General features: G+C 41.8%; 1 protein-coding gene across 7 annotated transcripts in view; it reads right to left on the bottom strand.

The window, feature by feature from the left end:
- Positions 1–22,212, bottom strand: part of GLS (glutaminase) — a 64,858-nt gene that overhangs the window by 5,645 nt on the left and 37,001 nt on the right. For 2 of the 7 annotated variants that reach the window (XM_059702592.1, XM_059702593.1), the window contains exons 12-15: positions 19,579–19,755; positions 17,879–18,010; positions 16,818–16,910; positions 565–626 (exon numbers count right to left, since the gene is read on the bottom strand). In XM_059702592.1, coding sequence (XP_059558575.1) covers positions 565–626; positions 16,818–16,910; positions 17,879–18,010; positions 19,579–19,755 — 464 coding nt within the window. Of the gene's footprint in view, positions 1–564; positions 627–13,222; positions 13,374–14,838; positions 15,835–16,817; positions 16,911–17,878; positions 18,011–19,578; positions 19,756–22,212 lie in introns of those variants that run through there. The other 5 variants (XM_059702598.1, XM_059702595.1, XM_059702599.1 and 2 more) reach the window with 5 other exon arrangements.

Raw genomic sequence — 22,212 nt, 5'->3', positions numbered from 1 at the left:
GAAGTGTGCGCTTCAGCGGGCACGCAACTAGCGCCTCACTCAGTGTTCCCCCAGCTCCCACTCCACAGGGTACAGGCCACGGCGTGCCAGAACCAGTCACCTCATTTTTCTTAACTGTCTTTGGAGAGCACATCTGTATTGGGATGTAATTGACATGTAACTTGATGTACGTTTAAGGTGCACATGTGTTGCATACATTTATATATTGCAATATAAATACCAGCGAAGTGCTGGTTAGCTAACACCTGGCAGCCCACATCATTGTTTTCGTGGTGAGAACATGAAGACCAGTCTCTTAGCCATTCTGAAGTGCACGGCACAGCATTGACACGAGGACTGACAGACTCTAAAGATGGAAGTTAAGCACAGACTTGACCACACTGGGGTTGCAGCTCTACACAAAAGACCTGATGTTAGATACGCCGTGCCATGCGGCCTGTTTACTGCCCCTCCCTCCCCCTCCGGCCAGAGATGGGGTGGGAGCTTAGCCTTCAGATGGCCACGTGCCCAGAAGCTGCTTCATGAACATCCGTGAGCCGCTCGCCAGCCCTCCCGGGAACATACCTCCGAAGTGCAGACACGTCTCCCGTGTAGGCCGCAAACAAGAGGTTTATCACCGACTTCACCTGAGAAGACAGGAAAAGTCAGGTTTCACGGGGGAGACACAGAATGGAATGGGCACCCGGGGGTTCCCGCGAGCTGGGGACGCTCCATCCGGTCGCCCAGTTACCCCAACTGCATGCATGTCCACACCTAAGGCAGGCACGGGGGCGTTACTTTCCTGTTTCACTAGAGGATTCTGGGAAATTCAACACTAAAGATTAGATGCGGGAGGGAAGGGATGGAATGTCGTCACCTGGCGCAAAAGGACGCAAACTTGTAACCTGCGTGCGAAACACATGGCTGGGCCTCTGAAATGTGTTCAGGACCCTTCTCCCTGCGTGTCCAGGACTGTGAGCTGACCGTGCTCACAGCATTCATGTCCCATCATGATTGAAAACGAAGGCATGCCCAACCGGCGCCCAGGCCCTGCCCCGGTCACCGTCTCCCCATCGCCATCGCCGGCTCCTCTCAGACCTTCAGAGGCCGCGCTCAGCACGAGGCACCTGGACCCCGGACGAGGCTGTGTCACGGGAAGACGGTCTTATCCGCAAGCCCAGCGGCTCAGCCCCAACACTGCTCTCAGGTGGCGGACCCTCCCCAAACAGTAGGTCCCTGCTGTTGACAATACCCACCGTCTTGTCTTATGATAAGGACAAGGCTGGTTTAACCCAAAGGCCTCTGGGTTTCCTCAGCCTTCATGCAGCCTTTAGCCAGCCCTGGTTTTCAGAAACTAAATTACTGAACATACACTATTTGTAAATACTTAGTAAATTCCCACTTTTATCTTATACTTTGCAACTTCAGCAACTGATACTGGACTTAATGGTGGAAGAGAGAAGTTTAAGTGGAGGGGTGGAAAGTAACCCAGCTATCCACAGACAAAGCCACAGCCCTGGGGACTCTTCGGAGATTTTAACCTGAGCCCGGCCAGCGTGGCTCAGTGGTTGGGCGTTTACCTATGAACCACGAGGTCAGGGCTTGAGTCCTGGCCAGGGCACATGCCCGAGTTGCAGGCTCGATGCCCAATGTGGGGCATGCAGGAGGCAGCTGATCCGTGATTCTCTTTCATCATGGATGTTTCTATCTCTCCCTCTCCCTTCCTCTCTGAAATCAATAAAATTGTATTAATTCAATCTTTTTATTTAAAAATGGCACACCTCCCCGCAGGCTGCCACACGCTAGGGCTCCCCACCCGGGCTCTGAAAGCCCACATCCGACCGCCTGCTGGACGCTGCCTCCAGGATGTTTATCAGGTGTCTCCGACTTCCACCGCCTCCCCCACCCCACCTCGTAGCTCCTCTCCCGGCGCCCCTGTATGGAAGGGCACCACTCCCCCGTGGCCCAGGCTGCTGCCCGGCTGCACTGAGGAGCGCGGGGCGGGTCCCTCCCACGGCTGTGAGAGAGGGCCTGATTCCCTCAGAGGCAGGACGAGCTCTCTCTAAGGGACACCACCCACCCGCAGACCTGGAGGCGTCCCTGACTCTGCCTCAGAGCCCACATCGGCCTCATCCACAAACAGGCTCCACCTCCAGTGTGGTCAGCACCCACTTCTCACCCCTCTCGACTGCGCCCTACCCCCTGGGGATGCGACAGCCTCTGGCTCTCATCAGGCTCTCATCGCATCACCACGTGTGGGTCAGCGGGGCTGCCGCCCAGGGGGTGTGTCCCAGAGCCCGGGGCCTGCCGTCTAGGTGCGCGCAGGTGCTCTGTGATGTCTGCACAACGAAATCACCCAGCGACACATTTTTCAGACCGTACCCCTCGTGAGGCGGCCCGTGGCTGTATTCCTCTGTTCAATTCCGCTGCCACAGGCAGCTTTTTATTTTAAAAATTTTTTAAGATATATTTTTATTGATTTCAGAGAGGAAGGGAGAGGGAGATAGAAACATCAGTGATGAGAGAGAATCATGGATCGGCTGCCTCCTGCACGCCCCACGCTGGGGATGGAGCCCACAACCCGGGCCTGTGCTCTGACCGGGACTGGAACCGTGACCCCCTGGTTCATAGGCTGATGCTCACCACGGAGCCACGCCGGCTGAGCACACAAGCAGCTTTTAAAACAGACATCGTGGCACTCCTGGTGGCCCTCCATCACACCCTGGACAGAAGGCAAACCCTCACCGTGGCTTCAGGACTCTAACTGCCCCACTCCGGTCACACTTCTCCTTCCCCACCCTCTGCCCCGTGTGGCTCTGCCCGGCCAGGCAGTTGTCCTGTTGGTCCCGGGCATCCAGGCCTGCCCCTGCTGCTGGGTGCTGTCCCCCAGGCGGTGAGGGGCTCCCCTCCCGCTGCCTGGTCTCACTCCCAGGCAGCTCTAAAGCACTGCCCTCTTCTTCATCACTCTAGCCCAGCGGTTCTCAACCTGTGGGTCGCGACCCCTTTGGGGGTCTAATGACCCTTTCACAGGGGTCGCCTAAGACCATCGGAAAACACATATATAATTACATATTGTTTTTGTGATTAATCACTGTGCTTTCATTATGTTCAATTTGTAACAATGAAATTGGGGGTCACCACAACATGAGGAACTGTATTAAAGGGCCGCGGCGTTAGGAAGGTTGAGAACCACTACTCTAGCCCCTTCCTTGCTTTCTCTCCTCGGGGCTCCGAGCACTTGGCTTTAGGTAGTTACCCCCGTTCCGTGTCCCTCCCCGCTCAACACAAGCTCCATCTGGGCAGAGACTGCGCCTTGCTCTTCCCACATGACCCGCGTGGCTCCCCTTCTAATAGATGCTCATGAAATGGTTGACTCACTCAAATCAACACATTGCACACCTTACGCTCAGTTAGTCGTCGACTACATCTCAATTTTAAAGTGTGTTCACTAAACATTTTCTCCCAAGTTATCAAATATTCAAATTGTTAGCACCGCCTGGGGATTCCGTTAGAGTCATGATTAATTCTACCTCCCCTAACTTCCTCAAACAGCGCTACCCAATTCATCCGCTTCTCCTCCCTGGGGCCCTGCATCTAGTCCTCCTTCCACCCTCCACATACTCCTTACTGTCTTCACAAAACACTGCTCAGATCACTACCGTTCTCAGCAAGGGGTGTCAACACGTCCCCGAATCATTCCTGATAGGACTCCTCAGCCTGCTGCCTCTTCTCTCCCCCCCGGCAGAACACGGTCCTACCACTGGCCTTGTTCTTGTCTTGTCTGCGCCCCTCTCTCCCTCTGGGAGCACCTAGGCTCCTGGTCAATCTCTCCATTCCCTCCGGCCGGCTCACAAGACTCGGGGAGCCCCCAGGCTGCACGCCTCCTCATGGCTCTCACCCAGCATTCACGGCCCACACTGTCCACGTGGTGCTCACAGCCATCAAGTAGATACCCTCTTCCCAATACAGCCCTGAGTGTCTCTTCTGCTCCTTCCCGGCCACAGTACATGCTAATTCTTCCCTAAAATCACAGTTCCTCCCCCCATTTCTCACTGCAATGCTATTCTCAGCCCCTCTTTTTTTTTTTTTAATATATTTTATTGATTTTTTACAGAGAGGAAGGGAGAGAGAGATAGAGAGTTAGAAACATCGATGAGAGAGAAACATCGATCAGCCGCCTCCTGCACATCTCCTACTGGGGATGTGCCCGCAACCCAGGTACATGCCCTTGACCGGAATCGAACCTGGGACCCTTCAGTCCACAGGCCGACGCTCTATCCACTGAGCCAAACCGGTTTCGGCACTCAGCCCCTCCTTGTGAGCCCCAGGCCAGTCTCCTACATCAGCAGCCATTCCTTGCTCCTACACGTGCTTCTGATGGACGGCACCAGCCCACACACACATCTCACCCTGGAATTCCGACGGGCACAGCATGAATGTTAACCTTAAACGCACAGTTCCCATTCTTCACAGCGTTTATCGGCAGTAAGTCCCTGGCCTGTTTGTGACTGTATGCACACCTACACCTTTTCCACTTTCTGAACTTAGACCAAGCTCACTGGAAGAGATTTTATCACATATAGCATGTATCACCAATTATTCAATATTTCCAAAGTTCTAAGAGCACATTCCTTATTAATAAAGCCCATGAAAGGCTGATTTGGGAATATAATCAGGTCACTGAGAGTATACTAATACTTTATTCATAAGCATGCTTCAGTTCAGGGAGATAAATGTAAAGGAGAATGGCAGAAAAATACAATGCACTTTAAAAGGCTCTGCGGCTAACCAGGGGGTGGGAGAAACCATTAGCTTGTCTTAAAAAGCACACACATTAAACGTAACATGGGGGTTCGGGAGTCTTCCCATGAAAACGGAGGGCTGCACGGGGGGCGTTTAGTCCGGACCAGAAGACACACAGGGAGGAGGGTACAGCACGGCGCCACTGAACTGAGCCACAGCCACCTTTCGGAAGGTCGAACCTCCGCGCCAGGAGTGGGCGGCTGGGACCAGGGAACTGGCAGTGCTGGGACAGCAGTAAGTCCCCACTGACATCCCCGACGCCAGGGCACGCCCTCTGCCACGAGGCCCACGAAAACCACATGGGGGAGAGGAGGGGGACCCTACAGAGGACTCACCCAGTGCCAAGCCGACGGGCAAAGGAGGGGGTGCGCTAACCATTGCTCTGCCCACCCCTCACTCCCCAGTGCACACCGGTTAGGTGAGTTTTAAAACACCTGTCAGGAAGACCAGGGCCTGGCAAGCAATGGGTTAACAGCAGCTGCCAGCAGGCCAGCCTGTTCTGATGACTCACTCTCCAGGGCTTCCACAGCCTGTAAGTGCTCTCAGCTTCCGGGGTGCCTCTCCCCGCTTGTGGGAGCCCCTCCATAGCAGAGGAGCTGCACTTGGGCAGGGGCCACGAGCACCTATAAACGCTGTCAGCTCTCCCGCTGCGGCAGTTCCCAGCGCTGCCGCCTTCCCCTATCAGATCTCCCCCAGCCTGAGCCAGCGGCCTTATCTGAGCTTATCGTAAGTCACGATGACGGAGGACAGCAGGGTCACAGTTCCCAAGGTCGCTGCCCTGGGCACCTGGGACAGCAGAGCCGCCCTTTTCCAGGCAGACGAGCGGCTCCTGTTTCCAGCCCGGGCATACCTGTTGCCGGGAGAGAGATACTCATCTGTTACAGAAACCATCGCCTCTGCAGATCGTTCTTGTTAAAAAGCTTCACTACAACGGGCCTTTAGAGCCTTCTCCCTCCCACAGACACTGTTCACCAGGCCAGGTCAGAGCCCGAGAGCCTGTGCAGCGCAGCCGAAGGTCATGTTTATAGTCAGCGGGCGGCACGGGGGTAACGAGAAGCCTGTGACCACAGGTGTTTTCCCTTTCCTGCCCACTGAGCCGACTTCCTGCTCCCGGGGTCAGGAACACGGGACGAGAGTGCTTGCGTGGCCCACGGCCTAAGATTGGCGTGAGGCCCCGTCCCTACGCGTCCTGGCGATTCATTCAGACACTACTGTTCACATGCGACAGACAAAGTGAATCCACACAGACACGATCGGGGATCAGAGACATTCCTGAGGGAGTAAGTTTGGCAATTTCATGACCACGTTTCAGAAATTTTACACCAATGCGGGTTCTCACATGGTCGTTTTAACAGAGTGTCAGTCAATTGTACTCTGAACGGGAATGCAGACACTTCATCTATAAAATGCAACCTTAGACGTGTCAGCTCCAAACACTATATTCTGCTCTTGATTAGCTAAGTAATAAATCTCGTAAGCATACCATTTTCAAAATTTCCCAATGAAATAACTTTTCTTAAACTCACAATTATATCAAAGAAATCTGACAACCCATGTTGACCAAAAGTGATTATATTTTATTGACAACCAAGTGGCTAATATGAAACGCCTGCTCTGCCTGGACTAAGCCCAGTGCTTTAAGAATGGTCATCCCTGGTTCTATCATCAAAGGCCGCACAGGGAAGGACAGCACGCTCAACACCTGAGCCGGGCGACGCCGCTGCGAGGGCAGGCACGGGCCCCAGCAGCTGTCCGAGCCGGACTCGGCCTCCAGACCAGGATCCAGGGTCTACGGGGCCGAGACCCCTACGAAAACCTGAGCTGGGACTTCAATACCATCCCAAGGCTACAACTTGAGATGGGAAACCAGAAATGGCCACAGAGAAACCATTTACGGAAAAATCAGAGACACCAATTTCCTCCTGAGCTGCTAACCAAGGGCATGTTTTTACTGAAGAAAATGAAGGGAACAGAGCAGGTGGGGTGAAATGTGAGCCTGGGGCCAAGGTGAGCAGCACGTGCAGGGCCTGGCAGCAGGTGAACGACTGATCTCAGAGGCTCCTGTTCCTCAGTGGAGAGTCTCCAAAGACGCCCACGGCTTGAGTGCACCCGCGTGTGAGAGCGAACAGCGATGTCTTTGTGTGGCCAGTGCTCCCTTCTAGAAGCAGCAGCCAATGGGGACACCGCGCTGCCCCTCCCGGCAGGCCTGAGGCCGGTGCTCCACGGACAGTGCCCGCCTCTCGCGCCCCATCTTCCTGGCCCCCTCCTCTCCTACAGACGCGTAAAACTCCGTGGTTAGCACATCAGCGCCGAGAACGAGGCGCCCGCTGTCATGATGGAACGTCACGTTTATTTACAAGCATTAACTGGTCACCAAATGCCTGTATTACTTAAAAAATAAATAAACCAGGAGCAGGGCCACTGGAATCAAGATTGAGTCTGGAAAAAACTTACTACAAACAAGTTCCCTGAAAAGAGGGGGGGCTCTTTCTGCCAGGAAACAAAGTTTGGTCAATGACAGGCAGAATCCTGGTCTCACTTAAGGGCCCCTCTCCTCTGGACGCCCTCAACACCAGCACAGCAAATGCACACGGCACCCGAGCACCCCTCCCGACGGCTCTGACTCTAGAGAGCAATCCCTCATGCCCACTGGTCTCCAGGGCCTACGTTCCTTCACTTATTCCATGACTGCATGGGGAAGTCCAGTGTGCTTCACGCCCCCCACAGAACAGGCCAGGAACAGCGTCTGCTCCTGTGCCGTGCCCCTCAGTGCTGTCCTAGACGTTCCATGGTGACTGCTAGTCCTGCACTGAATACAGGAAGCAGCTCGAGAACAGGGTTTTAAGACCCTTCAAATACGCAAGGTGACAGTTGAGGGAACTATATAAAACTCGCACACAACACGATTCCCAGGGCCTTCGCTCGAGACTTACATCTACCACTAACGTTTGTAATTCTTATCAGGACTCATTCCGAGAAGCAAGGATGGAGACCACAGAATTACACACACTCACTTGTTGGTGTAATCTACAGTAAGTGGAAAATTCTTTAAGCAGAACCAAATTCTACAAGGAAAAACCCTAACAGGATTCTTCTACATAGGCTGGGTCCGAAGTAGATTCCAAAGCCTCTTGTTTCTGGTAAGTGCTCTGAACCCCTTGCCCGGCTCTGGAGGCAGCCATGGGGCTGGGTGAGGACAGTTTGGGGGGTTCCTATTTCAAATACTTTATGAAGATTTAAAAATCCAACAAAGCATGCTTTGCCCTGGTGGCTGACCCACAGTAAGTACTAGTTATTACCAATGATCCTAAAAGCCAGGCCATTCAAATGTAGGTGTTACCGTTTCTGAAAATGGTGTACTGTGCATGCATTGTTGCTGGAAGTGACTAAAATTGTCATTGGGTGAAAATCTACAAAAGCAGGATTTTGTTAGCAAACCAGACTGCCTGGGCTTAGGGCAATGACGGCAAACCTTTTGAGCTCGGTGTGGCAGCATTTTGAAAAACCCTTAACTCTGGTGCCATGTCACATATGGAAATTTTTTGATATTTGCAACCACAGTAAAACAAAAACTACTATTTTTGATATTTATTTTATATATTTAAATGCCATTTAACAAAGAAAATTCAACCAAAAAAGAGTTGGCGTGTCATAGGTTCGCCATCACTGGCCTAGGGCCATGCTCTTGAGGACCCCCCACTGTCCACTCTGCTCCAGTCTGCACACTAAGTTCCTCCGACAGAGGCTGACAAAGTCCAGACTCCCAAGGCCTTTGGGCACAGGGAGCAGGCATGGATGGGACGTTCTTTTCCACTTTAAATCAGTTGATTTAGGTATGCATGGTCATTTCCACCTGTGATTTCTATTTTTAAGGGATTCTTATGGGTTGCTGTCCTGTCAGAATGAATTAGAATGGCACATCTTCCTGTGGAGAAGGAATAGTCATAGAACTGGTATCACAGCTGTAAAACACTAAACCGGGTATCAGGACATTTTAAAAAATTACATGGACTTTTAAGGTAGAAAACGAACTTCAGAAGTTCCTGTCTCTGCTAACTCACACTGGGCGACCCATCCAGATCTATGTGCAACCGCCCAGCACTCACTGGTGCTATTTAAACCCAACATGCAAAACAAAGATAAAACCAAGCTCCAGTCTATGAAGAACTTCTGCGCAAGATACCAGATTCTGAACACAGAACCCAAGCCTCACAGGTTGCTGCGTAAGGACCCCTGCAAAGCCAAGACGACAAGCGCAGCGCATCAGCCTCCAGCCGGAGCCGAGCAAGGTGAGTGGCCCCGTGAGCAGCCAGGCCCCTTCAGGACAGCCGGCAGGGGAGGGGCCCGCGACAACGGGGCTGATTCTGTGGCAGAGACACACGGTGGATGTGAAACAGAATCGCACAACCGCGGCCAAATAAAAATTAAGTTTCCCAAGCTTTCATTTCTTGGCTTTCCGTGCTCCTCTGTGTTTCCATTAGGGGAAAAGGACGTCATAAGTGCTCTAAACTCGGTTGTAACCGCTGAGACACCTCACACACAGGCCAATAGGAAGCTCAGCTCTACTCCACTCCTTAAGATCAGCCCTTCTCGAAAGCTTGTCTTTCAGGTAAAAAATAAAAGTGAGGCATTAAGGAAGAAGTATTTTATTGGCATGATTAAAGAGGGTCAAATGGTATTAGTCACCACCGACTCTTAACAAATCACTTCCGTATTTCATGGAGATGTTAATGAAGTTTCATAGTGCAGAAAATGTGACATTTATTTATCTCGATTCAAAATAGAAGCAATGATTCAGGTGATTTATTTAAATTATAAATCTTGTGCATATAATTGAACCCACAGATGCATGTATTTGAAGTTGAGTGTGAAATAAATGATCAACAGGAAGCCATAGTATATTGAAAAAAGTTTGGATTTTATTTTTATTTTTTGGTGTGAAAGGAAAGAGGTTTTATTCAGGAGTCAGTCACAGAACCTGGGAGAATGGCAGACTCCCATCTCAAAGACCAATCAAGAAGTTTGGATTGACATGTTTGAAAGAAAATAAAACTAGCCCAGCCGGTGTGGCTCAGTGGTTGAGCTTCGAACCATGAACCAGGAGGTCATGGTTCAATTCCAGTCAGGACACATGCCCGGGTTTCAGGCTTGATCCCCAGTGTGGGGCATGCAGGGGGCAACCAATCAATGATTCCCTCTCACCGTTGATGTTTCTCTCTCCCTCTCCCTTCCTCTCTAAAATCAATAAAAAAAATATTTTTTTTAAAAGAAAGAAAATAAAATGAGAATGGCAAATGTCAATAATATTAAAAGGTTTGGTAACAAATATATAAGCAATATGAAGATCTGAAAATGAAAACCCCAATTTTATAAGCAACTTGGATATAATTTTTTTAAATACCTGATTTTCAGCCAAAAATGAATGATAGGAAAGGATGAAAAAGACTACTTGAAATAAATATATTTCAAGATTTCTAATTAGAACTTTTAATTTTGAATGACTCAAAGAACAAAACAACAGATCTAGAATGGAGTTCAATTAATAATACCATGGTTTCATACATCATTAATCTCATTTAAGTCAAGACTTAAGTTTTATGCTATCCTCTCAAAGGACAATCTGTAAGTGTCCTTTAGTGATAATTTGTGAAACACATGCAAAATAATGAAAACTATTAATTCTAACATAAAAAAGTCTAGTAAGAGGCTAAAAATTTATGATTTTAATTTGGATTTCACAATGGAATGGCCCAAATCTGAGTAGTTACACTTGCATCACTGGTGTTACTACTTCCACGTCATTCTAATGGTAATAGGGCTTAATGTGAAGTCAAGAGCGCTTCACCGGCTCAGAGCCAGGCTCCCCGGCATGAACCTGTGGGGAGAAGAGCTCCCAGACCAGGTTAAATTGAGAATTAAGGAGCAGTACTTTTTTTTGGAGTAACAATATTTGAATTTTAGCATTTAAGTCAACAAAGGTTTTTTAAAAAATTAGTGCACTGTAACAAAAGCAATATACATTTCCTTCACAAGTAAAAAATAAAAAGCCAGAATTATGAGATAGATTGGTACTGAGGACAATTAACACAGTGGAGTAATAAACAGAAAAACCAGGGCCCTGCTCTGAAGACACTAGGAGATCCAAATATCTAAAGTAAAAACGAGGGAAGTGGCTATACATTTTGCATAGTATATGCTGGAAGAGCTAACTTGTAAAGAAAAAGGAAAAAAACGTTTTTTAAAGAAAACATTTGTCTAGAACTTTAACAGCCTTTTGCTTGTTTAAAATCTTTTTACTTACGCATTTAGCCTAGCTCCAAAGGAATTTATGTTAAAAGCCAATGGTGCACATTTATTTTTAGAGTCACATTTCTGCTACACTCACTTTCTTTCAAAGGTTCCAGGGTAATGTTTATTTTTAGAGCTTCTGTATAATTGTAACATTCACTTCTCACGTGACCCGTCTTTATAAACTGTGGTAGACGACTGCTCACTAGAAAAACACAAGCAGTCCAAGGGAACACGGATGGGAGTCAGTCTGCCAAATAACGTCTCGTCATCCTAAATACTGCCGACCACACTTCTCATGAAAAATGAACCCACAAGCAGAAGGCTGTTCCAACGAAACATAAAACAGACTGACTCATAAAAAATTACAAAGACGTTAACTGAGAAAGGAAGGTGTGAGAAACCTGGGAAAGGGGGTTGGATGGAGTGGGAGTTTATAGCAGATAACCTTTAAGATTATTCTCAAGCCCAATGTGATTCTAACAAACTCTAAGATTATGGTAAACAGAAGATGATCAAAGATCTAGAAAGATTGAACTATATTTTAGAAATAACGAATATTCTATTTTGCCATGACAGAAAGTGGTCATCAGGTCAAGTTTATTCGGAGTAATCTAAGTGAAAATCTGAGGGATGTGCCATGATGCATCACAGCAAGTTGCATCTCCAAGACCTGGTTTTGGTTTTTATTATGCAATGTAAGTATTACATTTAATATAAAATGGCAAAGAAGAGACTGAGCAGAAATTACATTACTTTGTTTAAAAAAAAAAGCATTCTAGCATTTTCTAGGAGAAAAAACAAAATTTTTACAAATGAACAGTAAAGCAGATTCTTAAAACTAAAAATAGTGCATAACTTTTAGAATCAACTATTTCATAAAGTACCTGCTGAAACTGAGCAGCGCACTGTTTAGGTTGAAAGAAACCTTCCTATAGAACAAGTGCTGGAGACTGGCAGTCACTTCCGCTGCACGCTGATGGCCCTGCTCCCTGCTGTGGATTTGCCTGATACGGGTGGCTCTCTCACCCCGATAGTGTGGCAGTGCATGGGAACAGCAGAAACCACGTATCCTTCACGTTACACTGAACAATAAATAAATTCTGGGGCAGCAAAAATATTAGAGCTTCTTTTATGACAAAACTTGGAATCGGAATAGCTCAATGAATCATTTATGCATAACAAACTATGTGGAAAGAACTGCTGCTGGTTTTCAGAATGTGGAGAGAGAGATAGCTGGCAAGATAGACATTGATACAGATAGACACAAACACTTGCACGTATAACACATACATCATATATAGATTATCATGATACAGGTTGACCTATCAGTCTATATCAGTGATTCTTTCCACATACATACATGCCTATGGGACGCTACATTGTGAGCCAAGACAATTAAGCTCTTTGGGTTACCTTTTCATGTGCATCAAATGAGTTAAACACACCAACAAAAAACAAGGGATCTTTTAGAACAAGTGATCATAAGCTGTTACATGAATGGCAAATTTCATCAAACAGGAAAATTTTAAGTGCTGTATTTGATCCACAATGCACGGAAACTTGTTATAATTTTAACTGTGCTATGGAAATATACTAAGTTCCTTCTGAAAACTGAATTCCTTGAAAATAGCTAAGGTAAATTCCTATATTTATAGTTATTTCACAATATAAGTTCTACTGAGATTATCTTCATTTGATTTAACAATTTTTTTTTAACTCTAGATAACAGATTATATATTCAATAACAACAGTGATATTCCTCCTCAAATACCAGAAAGACCTGCAAAAAATAGGGTAGTGTTTTGTTTTTTTAGGCTGTCAAATAAAAATCAAAAACAACAAAAAAACAAAACAAAACCAAGAACTAGGAAAAAAGTCTTTATTCAAATACTCTTAGTACAACTAATAGGAAAAAAACCCCACTAATGCTACACTGCATTATAAAAAAAGAAAAGAAAGAAAATAAGGAAGAATCCCTTAGGAGTATTTCTAATTTTTTCTTCACAGCAGCCTCAGAAATAATTAAGAATATAAAGCATTTTAATAGTATCTTCATAAAGGATAATTTTTTAAGGTTAAAATTCTAAATATTTGTTATATATAAATGCTGGAATTGCTGTCATTGAAAAAAAAAAAAACCCCAATAAAATCCGCTTAAAATAAATTTATTGTACAATACAAAAAGTAGGCATACTAGAAAATAAAAGATACATTATTAAATATACAAAGCAAATGAAAGAAAGCTAAATAACACAAATGTTTTAATCCAAACATGAAGATTAAAATGCACAACATTTATGCTAAAAATAAAGTATTTCAAGAAAGATATACATTTCAAATGAAATGTTAATGATGAATGAAAAGAAAAACAAATACGTTGACTTTTAAGTGCTTGAATATCAAGAATCAGTAATGGCATGAAACATTAAATCCAACAATACTGGGTACTTTTCAAGAACTGTATTTGAAAAGGTGTTAAAAACACTGAAGGGATTAAAATAATGTCGTTAAATCTGGCAAAGTTTTCCCCCTTTTTTGCAAAGTAAAGTTGGAGGGCCTATTCACAATACCTCCCTGTCTTCCTTCTGTGCCTTCCTACACATCTCTGGATGCCCCTCCTTAACCAGAGGCTATAAATACAGTAGCTTACAGCGCCCTACTCCGCTGGTAAGTGAGCAGTTAGCCTTACCAACATAAAAAGGTGCCACAGATTAACAATTTTGAAATCTATACAAATATGAATACAATATGAAACATTAAATTTTCATTTATAAAGTAAAACTAACCTACAAATAAAATAGTAAAATGTAAGAATTTAGGACACGAGGTGGCGGGGGGGGAAATAACGCCTTTTTTGCAAACTGACATCTAAGGCATTCAGTTCCCCAAACCACAAATGGCTCTGAACGTCTACTGTCCCAGGGTCTAGCAGAGGTGAGGCCTCCACACACACTACTCTCCTGTGGACGGCCACACCAGAAGCATCCAGTTAGAATATACATCTGTACATTAGAGGAACATTCAAATAACCATAAAGTCCTTGGTAAAATCCTCTAAAACCTCACATAACGTAATTATTTAAATAGAAAAGTTTTAATACTTATGTTAGACCAAAAGGCTTCTGAACAACACCTTTAGGAGGAAACATCTTTTCCTAATATCATGGTTCCCAAACTCAAGAAATCATATGATCAGGCATTTTTACATCTATATTTGCATTGGTATCTAAATGACCCAGTGAAATATTTCTTGCTATCCTGTATTTACTTTTATTAGACTTTACCTACCACAAATATGCCATGACACAAGAAACTATCAAGTTCTCTTTCTAGATCCTACCCCTGCACCTCCAAAATCTATAAGTTTAAAAATGAATTAACAAAAAGCACCTGGAAGCTGAGAAACTGTGGGGAGAACAGAGATGCATGGAGGAAGGAGGAAGAGTGAATAGGTCCTACAGAATTTTATAATCACTTTGCCAAGACAGACTTTAAATACTTTTAATTCTTTGATATCAGATTGTATAGAACGTATAGTTCTTCTCTTAAAAACAAGTTTTGATTCTCAATATTCCATTTTTATAACCAAACAAAAGGATTCATATCTAATAGGTGTTTTAGTAGAACACTCACTACCTTCAGACTCAATTTCCTAAGTACTCTAAAAGAGTTCCAATAGAACAAACTTTATGAGATGCTATAATTTGTCATAAAAGATTCATTAGCATTTGTAAAACCATTGGAATAAAATTACTAAAAGCTAAAACCAAGATTCACCAATTTTATTTAAATATAACAGAAAAGGCTACGTGCATAATAGAAAATAATCAGGTAAACATTTCACTTGAAGACACTCTGCTCCTTCTGGTGACCATAGCTTCTTAGCAGAGAACATGTCACTATCTTGTACCTGAAATTCTTTGGCTGGAATGTTTTAGTAACATAAGACACTCCTGTACATGACAATTCTGACAGAACATAGGAGTTGCAAAGCAAAAAGGCAAAGACACGACTTATAGAGTGTTTGGTAAAATTTTAAATTAATTTTTTAAAATTTAAAGCCAATCTATCACTAAAAATGGCATGACATGTAAACATAAGCTAATTTTATAATCTGCTGTATTAAATAATTTGGGATTCATTATTTTAAGTTTTCTTTTTAGCTTAGAAATACTTTTTATTGCCACTAAAGACATGTCAATTTTAAAACTGGAAAAGAAGAAACAGAATGTAATGAAACTGGTAAGTTCAATGTGTGGGTTTTAGAACCAAAAAATTACAAATTTCTATTACTATTTTAAATGGGGTTACCTGACTCCATAATTCAATCTTTTAGCGTTTTTTAGAATAAAGCAAATTTGCTTTACTTACTTATAAATACTTTTTCAAAACTGACAAATCTACCTTTACACAAAGACTAAAAGGAGAAAAAGTTTTATGGCTTAGCAGCAAAGGTTGAGAACACAAAAAACTCATATAAATATTTATATTATGCAAAAACACTAAAGATGTGTGAAAGGTAAATGAAGAACACTCTGAAACTAGCGCCCACTGCTTTAGCTTTTCTCGCCCAGACTCTCCATTCTATAAACTACAGTTGTAGAGATGTCCTCATTTGACTCAGGTGACACTTTTTTCCACACTGTCTCTTTTAAAGCAAGTTCTTGTTGGAGACTTTCACAGTCCAATGGTCCCAAGGAATGCTAGTTGTTCAAGCAACATACATAATTTATTAGTGCACTTGAGTGAAGAAAGGTCCGAGCTATAAAATGGTATTTTTCAGTGAATGTTATTAAAATCTGCTCACATTTTCACCCACCACCATTTGATGTTAGCTCCATGTTATTCATGTTGACTCTCATGGGAGTGCCTACTGTGTTGGCTCTAATTTTCATATGTTATTATAAGTGACTTTTGATGGCAACTAATGACATGAAAACTTACTTAGTTTATGCATTAAAAGATTTTCTTTCTACCTATAAGTGCTTCATATAAGCTTCAAGTCTAATTAGGTAATTTTATTACATACATTTTCCATACGGTTGCAAAGGAATTTAATTAAAACTCAAAACAAGTTCCTTAGTTCAGTGAACAACAATGAAAACAAAAAAAATCTTATTCCTGAAATTTAAGTCCTGATTCCTAATACTAACTCTAAACAACTAGTGTGTGTGTTTGTGTAATATGAAGCCAAGCACACTAATAAAAAAAATAGTACGAGTATCAGGGATACTGCATTAAACACTTTTTGTAGAAAAACACTTCAACAATAGTGGGTTATAAAACTTATGAGGCTTTGTATGGTGTCTCACTAATACTGTAATACCATAATCCCTTCCCATTTACATATCCATCCACGTCAAAGTAAACTTCATTCCAAGACTATATAATTCTAGACAAGTATTAAGAGTAAAAACAGGCTTTCTTCTTACAGCCTGTAGCGCTTTCTAACGTGTCTTGGCAGAATCAATTCTTTAAAATATTGCTTAAAATAGCAAAAAATGGGAAGAGAGGAAACCCTGCTGTTAGGCTAACCAGTTTCAATTTAAGTAAAACATCAATACTTAATATCTACGAAGTACTGGCCCAGGATAAAAATGTGAACAATTTGTTTTACACTCATTTGCGATCAGTACAGATATGAGGCCATTACCAATTACACTAAATTTTATTTCAACTGGTGAGTCTCATTTTCTCTCTCTTAAAAAAATATTGCATAACAATCTAAATAAGAATTTAGCTTACCCTTTGATCGCCACCTTCTCTTCGAGGATCAAGTTTTTTTGCAAAGTGTCTCAAATTATCATAGTTATGGAAATTACACAGAGAAACAAGATCCTGTAAATAAACAGAGCCAGGTATAAGAAATTAGCTATTCACTAACTATTGTTTCTTCATAACTGAATAAATTATACGAATGCAGCCCAATTTAACTACTATCTCCTACAAAGCACTTCTGCATGTTACTAAAGCAACACAATCCATCAAAAAGAGGACTGAAATAGAAGAAAAGGATATGGATACACATTTGAGATCACTGCTTACTAGCATGATCACAGGACTCAGCAACTCAACTTGTTTAAGTTTCATTTCCTATAAAGTGAGCATTATAATAACAGGCCATATGAAAGAATTCTTTCAAATAACCATAAAACACCACAAAAATACAAATACATATTCTGATTACAGTCTGTTATAATCTGCAAGCAATCTCGTATCATTCTCTAATTTTTATAGAAAATAAGAAACGGAAGATAAATCAGAGTTTTAATTAATAAAGTCTGGAGAAAAAATGAAGACCCTGGGAAGTAATAACTGTAAATAAGCTGGAAGCTAAAATATTAGCAAGAGTTGGGTCACAACATAGAACACTGAACTAGTCAAGAAGTGTAATAATTTTAAATTGCAGTGCCTGTTTCCTCAAAAAAAAAAAAAAATACTTTTATGGATAAAGTTATTCAACCATGCAAGATTAAAGATGATACAATACACTATAATAATCTTAATTTATATTGGGTTTCAAATTACTTCTCCAAGTTGGTATGTTTTGCTGAGCTTTTGGAAACCAAAAAGTAATTACAACCATAAATAGTAAAATACAAGCATCAAAGAAAATTAATTTTCTGCAAGGATGGTTCTAGGAGAGCCCTCTATGAGTGCTCCCATGGCTACCTAGTAACTGGCAGACAGGCAGGCAGAGTGCCAACAACCAATAAACTATGAAAATGAGTAAAAAAAATAAAAACTAGAATCATAAGATGGCTCAAATTATATGATCATTATTTCCGTTGAGAACACATGCTTACGTGACAGAAGTGAATTCCCTTCACACTGTTGCCCATCTTGTCCAGAGGGGGTGACCAGCACATCATGCCCATGACATTTGGGACAACTAAAAGAATGCCCCCAGCAACTCCGGATTTTGCAGGAAGACCAACCTGAAAGTAATTTGAAAAAAGGATCATTTATGTTAACATTTTAAAATAAGATAAGTTATTATGTGCAACAATAACATAAATGGCTTAAAAGTCATGGTGTATTTATTTCTATACAGAATTCCACCTTTAAAAATGTTGTGGGCATTTACCAACATGCTTATAATATGGTAAAAGAAAGACAGATATAAAACAGTTAGGATGTATTTAAATGTAGAAAAATTTGAAAGATATTCTAATTTGTGGGCTTATGTTTTTATTCTATTCTTTCTGCCTACACTTTCTAATTGTTTTTATAATAAACAGGTACTGCTTAAGTGTAAAAATGATTTTCAACAAATATTTTGACTAGAAAAATGAGAATTTCTATCTTCTTAAAAGATTCTGTGGTATAATGTCAGAGAAATTTTGAGGAATAGAGATAAGATGGTAATTCAAGTTAATCCTCTTCAAGACATTTACCTTTACATTATGCAAAACTTGATAATAATTCTGATAAAAGACAAAATTAATGGCTTACTAACGTTCAAACAATAAGTTCCTCTTGCTACAAGTAATCTTGTATAAAACTAAGTTAAACAAAAAATTCACCTGAATGGGATCTACCGAGTCACAAGGAATACAACAGACAGTGAGAGCATCGGCAAATCTAGATTGTGAGAAACTGAACAGGATAAATGACCCAGTTTTTCAACCCAAAATAACAAGAAAAAAAAGAGAAGGCAGGGCGGGAGACTATAGATTAAAGAAGAAAAATAGAGGGAGATACAACCAATCATAATTGTAAGGCACTATTTGCAGCCCAAGTCAAAGAGAAAAATAACAATTTATAAGACAGTCCAGATGACCTGAATAGTGATGAAATATTTTGATGATATTAAGGATTAAGGTTTTTTGTTTTTTTATGTAAGAAAGATGCTGTGGGTTTAAGAGCTGCTATCATTTAGAATTACAGACAGAACTATGACAAGGATGGAGGAAGCAGGTATACATACAGATGAAACAAAATTGGTCATGTATTGGTAAGTATTAAAGTTGAGTGATGCATAACATTAAATAAGTCTGTTTTTCTGTTTTAAAATAAAATAATCATTTTAGGGCATTTGCTTATTGACATAAACAGACTGAAATAAAAAGTCTACACATTTTACAAGTGGCAAATGCACAACAGAACTTAAAGCAGTAGATTTTTAAGTTTTAACTTTAATATACTTTATGTCCTTTAAAATATCTGTGGATTTAACCAAAAAATGTTAAACATCACAATTATGCACTATTTCTGAACTTAAACATTAACAATGAAAGTAGTCTATACTAACCTGTATACTGGAATGCCTTAAAAGAAGTGATGAGGTTCTATAAATAAAACTTCAGGTTCTTAAGAACATCTGATAGACTGCTTAACAGTAACTCTATTCCTTACCAATTCTGTAACAAATTAACCTTGAAAACAAGCCTCTCTCTCAAAAATTAAAGTACAATTTGAGAAGCAAAGTTCAAACTGCAGTTTTAAAAGAACTAGTCCAGACTAGCTTCTTGACAGAGAAAATTAAGATTAAACAATAACTTACATGGAAAGCAAACTGCCCTGAGAAGTCATACATGCCACAGGAATGCATCAAACTCAGCGTGTTTCGCACCGCTTCTGGGCTCAGTACTCTTTCACCAGTAATTGGGCAGAAACCGCCATTAGCCAGTGTTGCAGCCATCACACTAGCTGATTCACACGTTACTTCAATGGAGCATAACTAAATGGAAGCAAAAAACGAATTCTGAAAATCTAGGCTCACGTTATTTTTAGTATTGCATTTGATTTCTAAGATCATCTATTTTATCTGGCTTTTCATACAGATCTGAAATGATTCCAAAGGGGTCATTTTAATATAACTTGACATTCTAAAGATTTTAATTTGACCAAAGTTCTAGCCCCTTTAAGGTTTATTCTGATTTTCCCAGTTATTCAGTCTTTTAATGGCAGAACTAGGCTAGGAACAGCCAGGCCCTACGCACTAGTACAGTGGGGCCTTAACTTACGAGTTTAATTCGTTCTGTGACGGAGCTCGTAACTCAAATTACTCGTATGTCAAATCAATTTTCACCATTACAATGAATTGAATGCTGGGCTGATGTTGTGGCGTTCACTGCGTCAACTAGCGGTGGGGTATCTGAAGTTGGCTCGTAACCCGAATTTTAGCTCACAACTCAAAGCAAAAAATCGGCCGAGACGGCTCGTATCTCGAAAAACTCGTTAGTTGGGACATTCGTAAGTCAAGGCCCCACTGTATTTGTAATTGCTCCATGTAATATTCAGAACTGATTAATATTTAATGCTTTCTCTAAGATACACCAACATAATTATTAACTCAATAGGAAAAAAGGAGACATGAGGTATTTTTAGATAAAGCAGTATAACAGGTACATCTACATGAGAAATTGTCACTTCAGAGAAAGAATGCTAACTGCCTGACACTTTGCCTATAACGAAGCTCAGCATCCCCGTACGGCAACATGCAAAGGACCCAGAGAAGAAAAACCTAAGGCAGCTCTAGCCTGGACACATGTGTGCCTAAAGCAAAGTGCCTCCTTTTAACCATCTCTTAACATTCAAGTATTTATTTCCTACTGACCCTGGGTGCTGAATGTAGAAAAGCAAAGCCCAGTTACAATGTACAATAAAATGTTTGCAGTTAAATATAATCAAACGAATGGAAAAAGTTTACTATACCAAACCCAAATTTACCCATAAAACTAAAACAATAAGTATGGTCTATTTAATTTTTAATTAACAGCAAACAAAATGGGTGAAAAGTAGAGGAGAAATAGGGCCTGGAGAAGAGAAAGAAAAAAAACTGAGTTCTCTGACTTAGAAACTTTCTCACTCATACCTCAAGATCTATATACAAGAGGCGCAAAGGGGTTTGAAGACAGCAAAAAGAAAGACTAATTAACTGCAATGACTGGAAGCCACTTTTTTACTGACTTTCACTTTTGCCTATTTATATTAAAACCTCTTCCCAATTCCCCCAAAACTACAGAATCTATAGTTACTATACTGACCCATTCAGCAAAGACAAAGGTTGATGTAATCATGAAAACCTTTCTAAAATAAATGAAATTTAAATTCTAACAATCATTTCTTAATTTATACTTAGTATTAATGAGTTTTGTGTGTCATAAGGTAATACACTCCTAATACGACAAATCCTAATTTAAGAGTACTTTCCTGATACCCTGATGAATGTTTAATTAGATGCAGCCCTTCTACAAAATGTAGTACTTCTGTGGCTGTCTCTTGGTTTCTGCACTGAAGTGTAGAAATGTCACAGATTTAGTAGCATGTAATAGCCAAAGTTAAATATGTATACCAAAGGAAAAGAACTTACACATATAGAAGAAATTCATATGGGCTAGGGGAAAAAATAAGGGCTGCTGGATAAAAGTAAATATGATACTAAATAATAAACTTCACACCAATAGTCTCATGGTATTTTCAATGCAGAAAGTTAGGTCAAAAATATTCTACAGCCCTGGCCATCATGGCTCAGTTTGTTGAGCATCATCCCAGAAGGTTGCTATTTCAATTCCTGGTCAGGGCACATGCCCAGGTTTTGGGACCCGTTCCCAGTAGGAGTGTGCAGGAGGCAGCTGATAAATGTTTCTCTCTCACATCAATGTTTCTCTCTCTCTCTCTCTCTCTCTCTCCCTCCCTCCCTTTCTAAAATCAGTTAAGAACATATTTTTTAAAAATGCTACAGAAAATGAAACTGGGGCTCAGTTTGAAATTAGGTTAGCATGGCTAAAAGGGGGTCACGTTAGATCTCGATTTTACAATGACAAGACAGCTGGGGCCTGGAATCATGTGTGCCTAAAGCAAAGTGCCTCCTTTTAACTATCTCCTAACATTCAAATATTTATTTGATTTCACAAATTTTCTTTTTTTTTAATTTACAATTTACAGTTCTTCACATTGGGCAGGTGACAAACTGTGATCTGGACTTCTATCAAAATCTACTTCAAACAACTTCCCTAATATAAATTCTTTAAGATTACTGAAAGGTTAAAATTAAAGCACCTTCAAAAATAAAGACAGGCAAGCTAGAAATTAATAATTTGTTACTATGTAGCTTCACATTACAGACCCATCAGAGGCGCTAATGGTATTAAAGTGATAAAAATGAAGGAGCTGAAAGTATGTGGGGAGGGAT

Source organism: Myotis daubentonii, chromosome 7 (genome assembly GCF_963259705.1).
Source record: "Myotis daubentonii chromosome 7, mMyoDau2.1, whole genome shotgun sequence".
NCBI lineage: Eukaryota > Metazoa > Chordata > Mammalia > Chiroptera > Vespertilionidae > Myotis > Myotis daubentonii.
The sequence above is the reverse complement of the archived record's forward strand: the minus strand, read 5'-3'. Positions and strand labels throughout refer to the sequence as shown.